This window comes from Solea solea, chromosome 15, assembly GCF_958295425.1.
Source record: "Solea solea chromosome 15, fSolSol10.1, whole genome shotgun sequence".
Taxonomy (NCBI): domain Eukaryota; kingdom Metazoa; phylum Chordata; class Actinopteri; order Pleuronectiformes; family Soleidae; genus Solea; species Solea solea.
Window position 1 is genome coordinate 20,462,636 of NC_081148.1, and position 18,060 is coordinate 20,480,695.

Below are 18,060 nucleotides of genomic sequence, written 5' to 3' on the forward strand. Positions count from 1 at the left end.
TAAGCATCTTTGAACCTACATCACCGGCAGCTTCATAAGGTAAAATACTGGCTCAAAAAGTATGTAAGAATTCATTCAGATTTCTAAGCGAAATTCTGCATTTTTCTCCCGTGTCATGCTTTATCAGCAGATTTTCACTTCAGGGACGACTCTGGCACCTCCTGCTGTGTTCCCATGCTCTGAGTTTCCTGGGCAGATCAGTGGCCTGAGCTGAGCTGATCCCTGTGATGCTCCGCTTCTCCCCATTCTTTGCAAGACACCAGCAGCCAGGAGACTGACCACCCTGGTGAGCCCGAGAAGCTTGTGTATCCCCGTCCTGCTGGCAGCGACAAACACATGCACCGGCGCTGCTGTCCTCTCCTGACACATGCACTGCTCTCTGTCAAAACAACGGAGATACTCTTTAATGTTAAAAAGAAATGGTTTCCCTGACGAGTGACGGCATCTGACGACTGCTGCAAACATCCTCCCATGTTGCAATATTCACTAAATCTACATGGTTTCACATTCAAACATCTGTTTATCTGTCCTCATCATCTGTATTGTTTTTCTCTCACATTCACACTGACCCTCGCCCCTGTAGGTGTTGTAGGTCCAGAACCCTTAAGCCTTAAATCCTATTAGTCGAGGATTCTCTGAAGCATTATAAGTCGTTTTCCCATCTTTCGGTGATTGCATTATCTCCCAGTACCTGCAGGAAACCAGCCCCTGTATGTGATTAAAGTTTCTACATTTATTAATCAGAGTGCGATGTTGCAGAGGTACATATTTAACATTTGAGTGTTTATTGGCAGAATTAAAATATAATATCCACAAGTACAGCTTTGTTTCCATGTCTGTCAAATTCTGTGATCACTGGTGTTTAGAGTTGACTGAAAGTTGGTCTCAGGAATGCATATTATGAGAATACGACTTCTTTAATTTATGTATTGATTCATGCTTTTAATCTAATGTATGTTCAGTCTTGTGTAAAAGTACCTCAAAAGGATACTTGAGTAAAAGTCCAAGTATCTTACCAGAAAATGACTTTAGTAGAAGTTGAAGTCACTTTTTTTATAATATTACTTAAGTAAAAGTATAAAATGAACCGAGTTGTCGTTCAGGTCTTGGGTTCAATTCCTGGCTCCACTTGAGCAAGACACTTAACTGCATGTTGAAGTGTGTGAACGACAAAACTATAGTGCAAAGCAGCTCAAGAACAGAAAAGCTCCATATAAATACAGAATTGCTAACTCTTCTGATTTTATTTGGTAGTAACGAGTAACAAAGATAGTTAAGTCAATTAAAAGTTGCTAGAAATATAAAGTACAGATACATGAATTATTTGTTCACAACAATGTGTATGTTTTTATGCTTGCATTTAATCTGTTGTGTAGTACTTTGAAATTTGCCTCAAAATGTTAAGTGCTTTATAACTCAGATAAATTATTATACACTGTATTGGCAAACTGTCAGTGAGTTTGTGCAATGTTCAAGCATGTCTTGAATAAACTGGGGTTTTTTTTTTCCACAGCAAACATTTCTCAACATGAAATAGTGGGACAAACACTAATAAGGTTCAGTGTCACGCTCTTGTGTAAGTGCAGGTCACATTACTAATACACATTTTTACCTGTAGAAGCCGTTTGTTGTCCTGGAAAAAAATAGTTATGCATACTATCAGGCTGGACACACACTACACTCAAAAGCAACAAGTGTGGGGGGGGAAAAAAAACAAGTTTCCAAAAGCACAAGACAACAAAAGATACAAAACAGGTCTAAAGACTTCAAGTAACTGACCTTGAGATAAGAGGACATTTACCAGTCAGCAGACACAAGAAACATGCAGGCTAAAATACACAGGTGGCGGGATAACGATACACAGGTGAAAAACATCAGGTAATCACAGAGGGGGGAACCTTTACAGGAAGCAGACTCTGAAACGAGAGCTGCAACGGTGATTATTTCAAAATAAAACAGGAAACACAACACACGACTCCTCGGGATGTTACACATACACGTTTTCCAAGTGATTGAGAAATAATTATACTGTATGGTCATTAAAGCATTGGTCTGAGTCTGAGACTTTCGTATGTCAACGTCGGGAAAGGGCTTTGTTTTATGGAAACACTAACTCTTAAACACTGGGCATTTAAACCAAATACTGTTTAATTTGTTGTTTAATTAAAACAACAAATTGGACTCAAAATTAGATTTTCATAGTACCACTACTGTGTCTTCTGCATTTAACCCCTCACTTCCTCCAGGGTGTCTCTCCACTCTCCTCTCTCCTCCCCCTCCCGTGTCACCTTGGGCTCATCACGTATGGTTGCAAATAGGACATGGCAGGTCAGGCCTGAGAGACGGAAGTGCAGACCCCTCGGTCAGAGGTTGTGTCACTCTCTGGGTGGGTGGGTGTGTGGGGTTGAGGGTGAAAACAGCATGATGTGCCCGTTTCACACGCTGTTAGAATGTCACTTTACCTCCGCTCTTGTCCTCGCGGTGTGTGCTGCTGCTGTGTTTGAGGCCATGGCACTGACGGAGGGAATGTGGATGAAACCTTGACTCATGATTTAAAGCTGTGGTGTGTAACTTTGGGCCATTTTTGTTGACGTCGAGGTTATTATTCTTCTTCCGAGTCCTTTTATTTTGAAGAAAAGACTAGTTTTTCTTGAAGCAGTTTCTCATCACTGTTGAGAAACAGTGATGTTTCTCACCACTCCCCCCCCCCGTTTGTTGTTTGTTGTGACACAAAACTAATCACTTCCTGTGTGCAGCGCTGGAATGTCACCGGGTGACACAAGATCTAATACCGAGCAACTCACAGAGAGAGAGAGAGAGAGAGAGAGAGAGATTCATGTGGAGCTGATAGGCTTAAACCGTGTGGTGTGACCTCTTTTGGACAATGCTTTGAATGCAACAGGCATTTCTTGAAATATAAAAAGTCACACGCTAGAAAATATTTGTAAATTACAGACCAGAGGGATTTCAAAGTGTCAGGATTATCGTGGTAATCCTGTAATTTACATGTATCATCTTGTGTGTGTCTTTCTTTATGTACTGCTGTGTTTTAATACCTGTGTTTTTAAGTAGTTTGTGAACTGCTGAATTGTAAAATGGCCAAACGTGTTTTTCCGGCCGGGTTTCCCACACATTAACTGACTTGTTGAGTCAACAGGATTATCTATGTGTGTGTGTGTGTGTGTGTGTGTGTGTGTTTGTGTGTGTGTGTATTTATACATGCGGGTATAAATTGGAAAGTTTCTGCAGAGGATGACTCACTGTTGATGTATGACTCACACGATCACTTCTCAAAGAAGTTTAGCTCAGTTGTCTTTCTTGGTAACTGCAGTTCCCTGCGTGTTGGTTATTGGACAGTGTGATTTGACACCACTTTGCTAAGATGAGATGTTGCAGCCCCATGTTTATCTGATCTATGGAACAGTTTACCTGTTCATGTAAGGACCGCTCATAAAGAAACATTTCAATCACCACCAAAGACCCAATTCTTTCAATTTGACTTAAGTTTAAGTCCTTGGTTTCATCAGTTGTGCAATATTTTAATTATTCCAGGAATAGAAAAAAAGGAAAAGGGGGAATTGGGACCAGAAATGTTCCATAATTCCTTACACACCTTTTTGACCATTGAATGATTATTATTTTGTTGTTTATCTAAAGAAATGTTCCATGTTGTTACATTGGACTGCTTATATTTTGTTATATTCAGTGCTTTATTACTATTTATATGTATATGCGATATGACATATGATATAATGTGTTCTATTTTACCAAATTCAAATAAATAAACTAAATTGAATATTATACTTTAGGCCTGTTCTGCACTTGTGGTCATTTTAAACCTGCTATTTAAACCAACTTTGACGTGACATTACTCCCAAAATGCACTGCAGGTTCTGATTAAGCTACGTCTATCACCTTTCACAGGAGTTTGTGAAAGAACATGAAGGTGTGCGAGCTGCTGTCATGCTCGTGGTAACCAGGAAACTGCGGAACTTCTTCCCCAGAGCTCCAGGGCAAAATCTTGGTTAACTCGGTTGCTTTTGTTGGCGAGGGCCGGGCTTTGCTGCGCGCCAGGCAGAGCAAAGCGGGGCGAGGCGGCCCACAGGGGTCATCGCGGGAGGGAGGAGATTTGATTATGATCATTATTTGGTAAATAAGATGTCAACAAGGTGGTTCCTTGACATTTTATTGAGTAAAGAAGGAAGGTGCAGAAATGAACGCCCCCTTCTCAATGGGACCTCTAATCTCCTCTTTCATGTCCCATCTCCTCTGAAGGGCTTCGGCCTCAGCTGCCATGTGCTTGTCTGCCCGGGCCTGGCACCTCTTACACGCAGGTGGGGTGAGTATCCTGGCAAGCATGTGTTTATAAAACCCACTTGTTTGGGCACAATACTTGAACTAACTTCTTTTGAGCGAACAGTGTGAATCTGTGCAAAGCCTTTTCCCAAAGTCCTTTAGAAGGCGACGGCCCATTGAGAGCAGAGAAGAAGGGATTACCTTCCTCAACAGTGGTGCATTTCCGAGAGAGCTGATTAGCTCGGCATTCATTGTTAAATCGAGCAAAGGAAGGCCCTAGAGGAGTGAAAGGATCCAAATAGGTGGGCCCAGAAATAAAACAGCCGCAGGAAGCCCCTGCACAGGCAACCCAACGTTTTCCCAACATTTCTTTTCCCCACTCCTAAGGAGGTGCGGCGTGAAAAAGGAGATTAGCATACAAAATTAGAGACGGGATGATTTTTAAGGGCAACTTGCCTCATGCCCTCCACCCTCGCGGCCCTACTCTGTCTGGACAAAGTTAATTAAACTAGTATTAAACAGTAAAGAAACTTCCAAGCGCTTGGGAGTTTTGAGGCTCTTTGAGGATTACCATGATGAGGGAGAGAACGGGAGGTATTTGTCCAGGCGAAATTGAGAAAGGCCCGATGGAAGGAGAGTTTTCTTTTCTCGTCGCTTTGGCCCAGAGTGTGCAAAACTCAACGGGCTGAACAATGCAGAGAGAAAGGTTGTGTTTACTGCGGACCGTCTGGTATTACTGTCACAAAGAGTGTGTTACAGGAGGATGAGCGCTTTCTTTAGGCAGTTGAATATATAAGATTGGAGGATTGGATTTTTTTTCTTTCATTACATTTTAATAGAAAACAGAACCACAAAGGCGACTAGCAGTAAAAGCGACACTAGGAAATGCTGTGCAATAAATTAACAATGTACAGTACAAAGTGCTTCATTTTATATACAATTAAATACATCAAGAGGGGCAGCAGAGGCCAGGGACAGTGTGTGACTGGGATGGTTTTTTTTTTACTCTTCCAATGTCAGATCATCAAGCACTCAAAAAGCTGTTGGTTTTTTTTGTATGGAAATAAATTAACCGTTTTGTGGAGAATTTTAGAGAAGAAATTGCTTTCAAATGTGACAAAACTAAATGTTGTACACAAAATATATCTTAAATAGACTCATCTGATCCTTATGTGGCCCTTTGTGCGTTAAAATGCTTAAAGAAAAACTGGCAAATGAAAGTGGTCGGCAGAAATAACATTCCTTCTAAAACACACTATGTGGTCGTGCACAGAGTCTGGGCGGTGAGGAGCTGCAGTGGCACAGCAGGGAGGAGGCGATGAAGACGCTCAGTGCTTCTTCCTCAGTCTGAGGTTCTTCCGGCGGCTGCCCGCGCTCTCGTTCCTTCCCCTCTTACCTCCTTTCTTCACACAAAAGTACTTGGTCACTGTCTTCCTGCACTGCTCACACTTCACCGCGCAGCACCAGTGGAATTTACAGTTGCAGCTCGACAGCATCTCGGCTTTGCGCTCCTCCACAGCGAGGCCGCACTCTCCACACAGCCTCTTGCAGCTCCGCTTCTCCCACTTGCTCAGGTTCTTGCCTTTCTTGACACACTCGCGGCCCTCAGTGCCCGGGAAGCCCAGAGTACGGTTTTCCAGGCAGTAGTCAGGGGAGTCTTCCAGGTGGACCAGCTCCTTGCGAGAGATGGAGCTGAATGTCTCGGCAATGGCTCCTCGACTGGCCGCGCTGTTCCCCGCTCCTCGGAGGAGATCCACCTTCAGGGCCCTGTGGTACTTCTCCTTCAAGTAGTTCCCCACCTCCCTGAACTCTGGCAGCTGCAGCCAGCAGGTCTGAGTGGTGCAGCTTCCTGACACACCGTGACACTTACACGTCCTCTGCATGGTTCCCTTCACAGCCTGGAGGGGGAAATACAGACGGAAGTTTAACATATATAAAAATAAAACATGTGTGTGACGGTTCTCAGTGATCCAGTCATGCATTGATTCACCAGGTATGCAGCCTTCAGAGGCGGCTAAATACCTGGATGTTTCCATCAGTGAGTCAAAAACTGAAGAGGTAAAGCATCTTCAACTTAACTCACATACATGGTAAGTCCACTTGCCTACAGCTAACGCCTGAAGATAAAGAAGTTTCAGCATGAGAAAAAAACCTCTCATTCAGTTAGTGTCAATAAACCTTCTGTATCTGACAAGATTAAACATGTCGTGTGATTTTTTTTTATTATTCTGCCTCTGTTTATTCTTCCTGAACAGAAACAGTAAACCAGAAATACTATCAGACCTGACAGGGGGAGCATATACCTGTATACAGCGGCAACTGTTGAATGAATGTGCTTTTTAAGCACTTGCAGCTGCCTCACTTGACTAGTTGCCTCCATGTGTCACCAGTCACACGATCTAAACAGTGCTATAGTTAGAGAAACTCAGAGAAAGTCGTGCAACGATGATTGGCTCAATCATCATTGTGTAAACTCGGAAAGCTATATGGACTATATTTTATAACAACAAAAGTCCAGAATTGTATCCAAATCACAACCAAAATCTTATCATTTGGGCCATTACCTTCTCATGTTTCTCATGTTTGTGTTGCCTTGTTGTATCACTGCAACACTGTTGTTTTGAATGTGCGTTATAAATAAAGTTGGATTGGATTGTTCTGAGAAGAAAAGCTGAGCGAACCTCAGTGTGTGTGTGTGTGTGTGTGTGTGTCCATTGTGTCTTTACTGATGTGTTGTCAGATTGTTTGGTCGTATTGTCGCTCTCCCCCAGTGAGGTAAAAACACAAAGTGATAAAAACCCTGAAAGGATGAAATGATAGTTTCAAAGTCCACAACTGAGCGTCTTTGTCGCCCCTCTGTGTCTCCTGACTTTGCCCCGACACAAAACAGCTGTTGCATGAAAAGGAAGGTTTTTCTTTTTTCCGCGAGGAGGGGATGAACCTTATGTCGAGGTGAGGCTGAATCAAAGTTTCACATTGAGTGCCATTGTCCGCCACGAAGAAATAGGAGTATTTATTTAGCATGTTCATTATCAACATGTTTTCTAGTGTGAGAAGACCAAAAACGGAGGGTCCCATTGAGGCGAGAAATTAAAAAAAAAGGAGTTTTTCTCTCTTTCTATCCCCCATTTTTTTCTGTTACAATGATGCTCCAGGTGCCTCGGGGATCCTAGGGCCCAACAGGGGGGAGCAAAGGCACCGTAAACAAAGAGCACTTCAGCTGCATGCCTGTGGTCCCCTCAGACTCCCCCAGAGCCAAACAAAGACCAACATAAATGTGGGATCCTTATTGCAAGAATAAAACTAAACACTTATTTTAAAAAGCAGCATAATACAGAACACTGTGCAATGTCTGGCTCCCCAGGATCTCTAATTAAGTTTGCACCAGTGATCCTGAGATTCTTGAGTTGAGGTATTGTCATAAGGGGCATTCAGCGCTGGTAAATAGGCCCTTCTGGTACACCGAACACACTGTTATTATCAGGGACGAGTGGCACCTCACTTATAGCGAACGTGAAAGGGATGCTTGGGTGGCACACTCAGTGTAATTCTGAGCAGGGGAACAAAAATTATTCAAAAGCTGCTTTATACTGTGCAATCAGTTGGACGCCAGAGGAGAAATTTCAGCCAAAGCACCGCCCGGTTTTCTATACTGTATGTTTTAAAACATATACATCTCCTCCTTCTACATCCCTCCATTGCCCCGCGTGGACGGAGTCACTGTACCTTGCGTCCGGCCTCGTTATTGTGGAGATTCATGGCAGCGCGTGCATCCTGCCCGGTCTCCAGCGCGTCCACAAACTGTTTGGAAATGGCTTCTCCGAAGCCGACGTTGTCACTGCAGCCGCCCCACAGCCAACCGTGGCCACCTGTGTGACCAATGTGGTTAAAACATCTGTGCTTTTTGTCCACTGGGTGCTGATCTGTGTGTGTGTGTACGTATAATATATCTCTCTCTCTCTCTCTCACCTCGTTGTCCGTTCCTGCTGTCATCACAGCCGCAGTTGTCAAAGTCCCCAAGACTGCAGTTCCTGGTCAGAGTGTACATGACCCCGGCCGAGCTGATGGCGTGGACGAACGCTGTCTCCCGATTGGCTGCCAAGACCGAGAAAGACTCAATTAATGTCAGTTAGATATTTTATTACATCATTTGATAATCTCTTCCTCTTATATCCATTTATTTGTAGAGCCAAAATTCACAAATTATAGTTGGATTTATAATCTGTAACTGTAGCGACATCTTTGGTGTTTTACAATCCATTTATTCGCCTTATGAGAATTGACAATGTTGATGAAAAACTAAACATTTTAATGCTTGACTCCTAAAGGCTTTCCATTGATAATTGTTTGGTTTCGCTTCTGTTTTTAATCTTTAGTCTTAATTTTAGTTTCGTATGATTTTATTCCCATATATTTATAAAGCACATTGAACCTTGTTAAGATATGTTATGTTAGGTCACATTAGAACATTAGATTAGATTAGATTAGATTTGATTAGACTTTATTGCTCCCACACTGGAGAAATTCCCTTGTTGCAACATCCCGGGTGGGAGCAGAATTATAGTTGGATTTATAATCTGTACATGTAGTGACATCCTCTGAGAATAGAGGAACAAAACGAGGTAAAAATGGAAGAAAGTGCAGGAATCTTTTCTTTATTCTTCTGTGTTTTACAACAGTTTACTGCCTTCTCCTGGATTTTATCCTTCATTCTCATTGGCTCGTCCTGCTTGCAGCAAAGTGCTGCATAAAAGTGATGTACATCCTACAGATATCTAAGTAGGCCTGAAACAATTGTTTGACGAATAGATTATTAATCCCATTCCTAAATACTGAAGCTTTATATGAGGATTTTTCCAGCCTCATAAATGTGATTATTTTCTAGTTTCTTCTTGCTCTATATAACAAATAAATCATTAAAACTGAATCATTTCGGTCTGTGGACAAAATAGATAATTTAAGAAGCTCATTATTTCAAGGTGTTAATATCTTCTGTCATTTTATGGACTATATTCTATATACTCTTTCATTATTCTACTTTTATGAGCGGATTGTGGGTGTGTAGAAAACTGGATTCTTGTGTTTGCTTTGCCTCCGACCATTGCCAGTGTAACGAGTGTGAAGGGTGATGAATGTCCTCGCTGTGCAAACATCTCCCCCATTCACAAAGGGAACTATGTCTTCTCCCCCAATGCAACGTAACACAGAGCTTGAGACAAACAGAAGCTAAACAAAATCCATCATCGACCATGTTCTCCATCCAGGAGTGTTTGGGTGTGGACTCACCGCTGTGCAGGCTGCTGTGCGTGGACAGCTGCAGAGCTCTCTCCGGGCAGTTCCACCGGTCCCATGAAAACTGGTATTTACACTCCTCAATGCCGCTCTGAGCTCCTGCTGCCACGCTGCTGGAGTAGATCAGGTAGGCCTGCAGCAACACACACACACACACACACACGGTATGTATATATAACACATGAGCACTGCATATAATTACAGTTAGAACCACCAGACGACTCACAGGAGTAAGTCATTTATGAAACATCATTGTTTGGAAATGACCGGTCAACCTGTAGCCAAAATATAACAGTAAAAATACTGGAAATTTGCTTTTGTCACAATTTATATTAAGAATTGGTTTCACACCTCAGCTCTTCTAATCAGCACTTGCTCATGGGTCTCAAGTCAAGGCCAGAAACCCAAGGTCTTGGCTTGGCTTTTGCTTTCAAACCCAAAGCATTTATTCACCTCATGAGATTTGACATGTTAAATGTTAAACTCAACATTTTAACGCCTGATTCCTAAATGCTTTTCACTGATTGTCTTTAATTTACAATACTGTTTTGTATGATTTGATTCTCATAAATGTATAAAGCATGTTACATTAGGTCAGGTTGGATTAGATTAGATTAGATTAGACTTTATTGCTCGCACACTGGGGGAAATTCACGTGTTACAACATCACGGTTGGAAGCAGACACTGCTACATGATATATGATATAAAATAAGCAATATCAACTATAAAAATGCAAATATGTTCTATGAAATCAAGTTTTATTCATTGTTATTCAATTATAATATAATAACATATGGTTCTGAAGGATCTGCCACAAAGAACCTTGTAGGAAACGAAAATCACATGGAAAACGTGAGAAAGACGCCACTTAAAATGAGTCAAAAGTTATAAACTTCTGTTTGTTCACTCAATAAAATGAGATGAGTCCTTTTATTCATGTTGCTGAACTAATTTTGTGGGAGTTCTCATGTTTGTGTTGTTTAATTGTGCGTTATTTTATGCTCATACTGTTTTGAGATGATTCTGTCATTGCATTGAAATGCTTTGGGGAGGTTTTTAAAAATCACACTTAACTTTTAAAGAAATGTATCAAGAAAGCCAGAGTAACTTCCGAGATTGAGATCGAGTTTACAGCCAGAAAACAACCCGATTGAATAAGCTCGATCAAACTCGTAGAGCCGCGTTAAACCGGCGAGCTCTGTCCCTGGCTTTCGCCCGCTGCTCGGCTGCTTGTCCAGACTGTGTGAACGATAATATAACTAATATGTCTCAAGTGGCCTTTGGGGAGATGGAGAGCCACCTCTTTCACTGGGGTCTCACTCACTAATGATGACCACCCACTACAACAATGTCTGCCCTTCGCCTCTCAACACATTCAATCCCGCACCGAAAACACTGAGCCTCTGAATAAGGTCAAGTGTACGAAGTGGGAAAGGGAGAATCACAAAGGGCCCAAGAATATCACTGATATATCACTTCTGCCATTGAACGGGAAACCAGAGCTCGTCCATGCACTTGGATTAAGACATCACCAGTGAGAAAACAAAATAACACGGCACACAGAAGCCATGCTCTCTCTCTCTCTCTCTCTACATCCCTCTTTTTTGGGGAAATGGACAGGCTGAAAAGATCAAAAGAAAGTTGGCTTACCTTGGGTCCAGTCATCAGGAAATTATTCACTGACCTGGAAAAGAAGACAGCTTATTCACTCACTGAAGCTCAGTGTCCTTCACAAATTCCTCTGCTTAACATCTCATTAGTGCACTTTGTAACATGTTAACTGTGACACCGGCGGCCGATCCCAACCACAGCGGGCAACGGCATGGCGGAATTTTTAAAGAAAAACACAACAGTGAATGTGATGTGACTGTAGGACTGTTCACACTCTCTGTTTGTCAAATAAAGCACATATAAATGTCGGTTTTCTCATCATTCAGTGGTTGAACCAGTTTTTAGAAATGGATTTAAAACCTGTTTGTTGTCTGTTGGGGTTTTTTTCTATAACAGTTTAAATATGTGAGATGTTTGTACTTTTTCATCATTCTCTAAAGATTCTCCAAAGCCTTTCTACCCCCCCTTTATTTCTGTACGCACGCTGAACGACCTCTGCGTATTAGAAATAGCCGTACAAATAAATCTGCCTCGTAGATGGAGAAATGATTAATATACATTAAAATCGGTCCAAATCCTCTGTAAAAATAAAATGGGTAATGGCTTCTACTTTGTATATTTGAGCCTGATAAGCAGCTGACACTTATTCCATCCCACAATATCTCAATTTGAGGGTAAAGTTTTGATGTGAATTTGATTAAAATGGCTCCAAATCCTCTGCAGCCCTGCTTTCCTGCACATGCTATAACAAATCAATGTGTTTTCTTTAATAATGCAGCCAAAACAATACAAATAAATACTGAATAAATGATTTGATCGGCATTAATAAAGCCATTATTTCAATGTACGACCCCTGTATATGTGCTCATGTGTGGGAAAATGGTGCTAATGTGAATCATTTAATAATGAAGTTGCTTGTTGTGAGGATATTGAATATTAAATCAAAGTAACAGTTTTCTGTGTGATTCTCTGTGACAGAAAAACAAGATTATTATTATTGTTTTTACTTTTTTGAGCAAAGTTGAACTTAAATGAACCAAACTCACCAGGAGCAGCAGGATCTCATGTGTGCCAGAAGAATGAAAACGTAATAGAAAACCTCCAAATGCATGAACATCCTGACAGGTGAGGTGTGGCTGACGGTGGCTCTGCAGTGAGACCGTCCAGATCCTGCAGACAGTCTGGATGAAGATGGAGAGGAAAAGTGGAACTGAGCTGCACCAAGAGCTTCCTCCAGGATTCCTTCTTCACCATTCAAGGAGGGGGGCTCTGAAATGGAGCCGCTCTCGTCCCAACAAGAGATTATCTGCTTAATTAAAGATTTTCCCTCTTCTTAGCCTCTTGGCCAATCACAAGTATTGCACCAAGGGGAGATTGACGTGATCAAAAGGGCTCCCCGGGCCTTCAGGGCCGGGCAACGCTGGGTTCCCTGCCTCCATTCAAGCGCAGAGGAAGATCTGTTTAATCCTGTAGGGAAAGTGTAACACTGATCCCTTCAATTTATGGTCCGGGGGTAGAAAAAGAAAACGAAAAAGGTTGATTTAAGTCAATGTAACGCGCAGACGAGAGTCGGGGATTAGAGGAGGATGCTCTGTGAGTTTGATAAGAAAATAGTTTGTTCTCCGGGAAGTAATTCGTGGATCAAGTGTGATTGAATCACAGTTTATCGCGGTGTAACATTGTCACGCAGACAGAGGACGCCGGGGACTTCAAAGAGAATGTGTCAAATTCACTCACTCACTCATTCACTCCATGCTCCATCAACATGTCTCGTTTTCAGAAATCCACCGTTCAGTTACGCACGAAATCTGCTTTTCAAAATAAAATGTTACCATGAAGTCAAACGTCCAGGAAATAAAAGTGAATGGATTTTAATTCACTGGAATTCAACGTCGTACCTTGGAAATCTGTCATTTTAGTAGTTTTGACACAAAAAACATGTATTTTATAATTGTTGATAAAAAAAATAATAATAACTGTTGCTCTTCAATGTCACAGTTTCTAATGTTTGTCATGTTTGTCCTTAACTGTTGAAAAAAAAGCACTTCACTGAGATGAAATAACATTTCGGTATTGGAATTTGTGCATATGGATCTGACTGAACATCTGAAACTCATTTCTCTCTGAGTTTAGCTGATGGTTTAGAATAACCCCAGAATAAAAATCTGTCATTTCTGCTTCACTGCAAGGATTTAGAGAAATGACACCTTGAATGCCTCACATCTGCATTTGTGCATGACTTTTTATTTAAAACCTGAGCTGCTGTAAACACATAGCTCCATGAGTACTGGTAATTTTGTTTTTTTATTATTATTGTTTTACCTTTATTTTACATGGATAATCCCACTGAGATTGCAGATCTCTTTTCCAAAACTGTATTAACTGATGGTTTTGACTTCAGAAAAGCTTTACAGGCTAAATTCAGACATTTGAGTTGCTGTAAAACATTTGTCCATCACATCGATGAAGAGAAATTGCACACTACATGTCCAACATCTGCAAACTGTTATGAAACTTTGAGTTCCGTTAGTAACATCTGTCCCATATTTGTAAAACTGCCTCCTAAAGTTTTTCTATTAGCACAGGGGTTAAAGCATTTCAGCATTTCTTCATATAAACACTTATATATAACATATAACTTAATTTTGTCTCGATTTGTGCACAGTTTTTGTGCAAATGACAATCTTTTTTATTTCCGCATTTTTGTTGCACTTTTATTATTTGCATGTGTGGACATAAATATGACTTTGAAGTCTTTAGCCACCCCGTCAGGAAAGAAAAGGAGGATTAGGACACAGTGAGGGCCTTAGCTATTGATCAGATATGGTGCATTTGCATGACTAATCCACATGGTCCCTACCTAACACTGGATGAAGGGTGATTTCCCACTAACCCTGTCTGACCCACAGGTCCCTTTCCTTTGCAAGGAGAAGGCCTTTAGCAAACTTCTTGTGTGCAAATTAGGATTAGAGAGAAAAGTGATTGGGAGGAGGAGGAGGATGAGGAGGAGGAGGGGGTGGGGATGGTGATGGTGATGGTGAGGGATGTTTTTGGATTAAGGAATAACAAGTAAGATGAGACAAATCCGGGATCCGTCCTGTTGTTGTAGAGTGACGGTGTCAGCCCGTCACTTTAGGGAACATAAAAGAGCACAAGGTGATATTTAATTAAAACAATCCATTTTTTAACAAGTTATTAAAGTTCCAGTGCATAGGATTTCGTCAATGCACTGATGCCATTAAACTGTGTTAAAATGTATATACAGAGACTATAACAATGCGCAATATTGAGTGTGCAAAAACCACAATTTAAAATTTTAATTATTTAGAATTAATTTAGCTGACTATCATGTACACAAAAATAGAGATCAAACTGTTTTCAAAGTTATAACTGTCTAAAAACCATAAAAAGCATAATTCACTAATTAAATGATGTCAAGACATGCCATTCTCTCAAAAATCAGTCTGTGAATCAGAATAAAAAAAAAATACAAAAATTCCTATCCTGCACCTGCAGCACTGATCTTGGGGTTAATCCAACTAAAATGGCACCTAAATTCGGACAAGCACATCCAGATGATATGATTATGAGCTCAACAGGTGTCATAGACCCAAACTTAAACCTGGCAATAGTAGACTAATAAGATAACAGTGACAAAAACAAAACTCATGCTAAATCTCCACCTGGTGCAGCAGAAGTGGACACACTTTATTTGTGCTTGTGTACTGGGATAAGGGCAGAATTCGCCTTCACTGTGCACGGAAGCGTGACATCTACTGACGATACTGCAGAATGTAAGAGACCCTAAGAGCGTCAGGGAACTACGGTGGCCTTCACATACCAGACAGGATTGCCTTAATCTTCTTCTGCTTCAAAACACACAACATTCTGGCTGTTCGTCCGCTGAAGAAACCAGGATGACAGCCTCCGTAAAGCAAGGCCCTTGCCTAAATAAAACACTTTCATACTTTTACTTTTACCTCTAAAACGTAGGTACATTTTATATCAGAAAATGACTTTTGATACTTTAGTACAGTAAATGTCATATACTTTAAGACTTTTCTTGAAGTAATAGTATAAAAACAACTTTTCAACTTCTACCAAAGTCATTTTCTGGTAACAGAGTTGTACTTTTACTCAAGTAACCCTTTTAGCTATTTTATAATCGTTGACAGATAGAGGTCAGCACGTGGGCAGCACATCTCAAATATTAACTCCCAAAGGTTATATATATATATATATATATATATATATATATATATATATATATATATATATATATATATACATATATATATACATATATACATATATATGTTATATGAACAAAAATGCTATGGCAAACCAAACCAAGTGTGAGCACTGTGGGCACACTCAGGTGTTACATGCCATGAGGAGCATGACATGGTCTGATACTCAGCAGCCAATAGATGGAGGGCTGATGTCACACATGCACACACTTCTCTGCCAAAAACCTCGAACTACAACAAACAAAACAAAACAAATATGGATCCTTTCTTTACACAGGAAGGAAGCGTTTGTGTCGACTAGCCCTGACGTCGCTCTCCAGCAGAGGGAGCAAGTGCACAGATCTTGCCCATGAAGATGTGTTCATCCTCCTAATCATCTCTGGTGATCATGTAAAACAATCAAGGGCCATAATTGAGATGAATGTTTATGTTATTTATCTAATTTAATCAGTTTAATCCCTCTGAGAGGAATAACCTCTTTTATTAGGTAAACCCTTAGATATGAGCAGCGCAACAACATTATAACCTGATCGTATAAAACACTTGACCTGGATGCCTTTGCCCACAGCTTTAAAGGTGCAGTGTGTAAAATTTTTGCATTTGTCAGTGGATTTGCATGTTGCAGGTGAAAGTCCCTCAGCTCACGCTTTGCTTCCAAGGGTGTGGGAGAACATACAGTGTGTCACCTTCACTTCAAAACTCAAAAGAAGATTTTCTTTAGTCTATCGTAGGTTATTGTTAAAAAAAACAAAATGGCTGTCTCTGAAGAGATGTAAATATAAAAGGCTCATTCTGGGGTCATGAAAAACAACAATTTATACGGTATAATTAGTTTATTTTCAATTTCTACATAAGCTACATCCTGAGTAGTAGAGATGAGGCAAAAATGAGTCAGTGTCTTCCTGTTCGTGTGTGTTTCTGATCACATTGGTGCCAAAAGGCTTCAGTGTCGTGCGAGGCTCTAAAATTAAAGAGACTAATATGGAATAAAATATTACGCAAAAGTGCTGAAGATTGATGAAGATGAATGACGAGGACAGGTGAATGACGAGGACAGGTAAGTGATGTGGACAGGAGAATGTTGAGGACAGGTGAGTGATGAGGACAGGTGAATGAAATGTAGGTTATATCGACAGAGAGAAAGTATATTGCTGACAGTGATATGTAGGACAGGTGAATGACGAGGATGGACGAATGATGAGGACAGGTGAATTGGCGCTAATAAAGGTCCCTGAGGGATTTAGAATGTTAAAGCATGTGTGACCTTTGACCCATTTTGACTGATACATTATGTGTTAACATATGTTATTAGATTTTTCTCTCATGGACTGGTGACCTGTCCATCATGGACATGAATAAGTGAGCATGCTTTACCTCCTATTAAACATTGCACTTCGCCACGTTTTTGCACCTCTTAGAGACAAATGTGATCTTCGATAGTGTAGCGTCAGCCGCATATTCACATGCTTTGTGCGTTACAATGTAAAACCAGATATGTATTCATATCAGTATCATCATAATCTCTTTTTGCTTGACCACCAAATCAGGCTCAAATATACAAAGTAGAAGGCGCTGGCAGGACAAGTACTTGTACATTTTTACTTTGCCCATCAGAAAAAAAAAAGCCACCCCTCCCATTAAGACAAAAACATGATAAGGAGCCGGTTTGTGGGCGACACATGAAAGCTGCAAAGTATCGCTCGCTGTGCCGTATCTGCACAAGTCTGACACAAAGGAGTCCACGAGGAATGCTCAAATAATATCTGGAGACAATCAAAGTATGTGCAGTATGCTTGGTCCCCAAGTGCCGCGTCAGCACTTTCAGATGAGGGTGATACGAGGGTGATAAACAATGCAGCACGAACACGAACAGAGAGAGAGAGAGGGAGAAAGAGAAAGAGAGAGAGAGAGAGAGAGAGAGATTTTAATCAGTGTGTGCCGTTGGCATGTGGATAAGGGACTTTCAATTAACAAGGTACAAGATTTCTGTATGGGGAGAATGAGATACTGGAGCTGCTGTGGTTTAATTATGTCAGGTGCAAAATGAACATCTGGAGATTCTTGTTCACTCCTGTCACACAAACTCACAGGGAATCAGTGAAGGAAGTGTTGGTTATACCGACAGAGAGGAAGTATACTGCTGACAAATTAAAGGAACGTCTATTGTGTGATGTTACTGTATATATGTTGTTCAGCAGAGGTGGAAAGAGTACTGAAATATTCTAAAGTAAAGGTATTTACTGAAGTACAAGTAAAAGTACTGGTCTAAAAGTGTACTCAAGTTCAAGTGAAAAAGTAGCTTGTTTAAGAGTAAAAGTTACTCCTTTTTTAGCAAGGTTGTCGGTTCTTTCTTGTGTCGAATCTCACATTCATCGTTTTTCATTAAAGACAAACCTTTAGAAAATCAAGTGCTGACAAAATCAAACATGTAAACACATAATGTATCAGTCAAAATGGGTCAAAGGTCACAAATGCTTTAACTTTCTCACTCACTCAGGGACCTTAACTGACGCCAATTCACCTGTCCTCGTCATTCACCTGTCCTAATCATTCACCTGTCCTCGTCATTCACCTGTCCTAAGCATTCAATACACAACTCCTTATATGGAA

General features: G+C 40.8%; 1 protein-coding gene across 1 annotated transcript; it reads right to left on the reverse strand.

The window, feature by feature from the left end:
- Window positions 1–5,269: 5,269 nt before the first annotated feature.
- On the reverse strand, window positions 5,270–12,723 carry wnt8b (wingless-type MMTV integration site family, member 8b). The gene is made up of 6 exons (XM_058650867.1): window positions 12,247–12,723; window positions 11,240–11,273; window positions 9,583–9,721; window positions 8,266–8,391; window positions 8,023–8,165; window positions 5,270–6,194 (listed from the first exon to the last, which is right to left on the reverse strand). Exons 1-6 carry the CDS (start codon window positions 12,315–12,317, stop codon window positions 5,625–5,627), a joined length of 1,083 nt encoding a protein of 360 aa, XP_058506850.1. The 5' UTR covers window positions 12,318–12,723; the 3' UTR covers window positions 5,270–5,624.
- Between the last annotated feature and the right edge of the window lie 5,337 nt (window positions 12,724–18,060).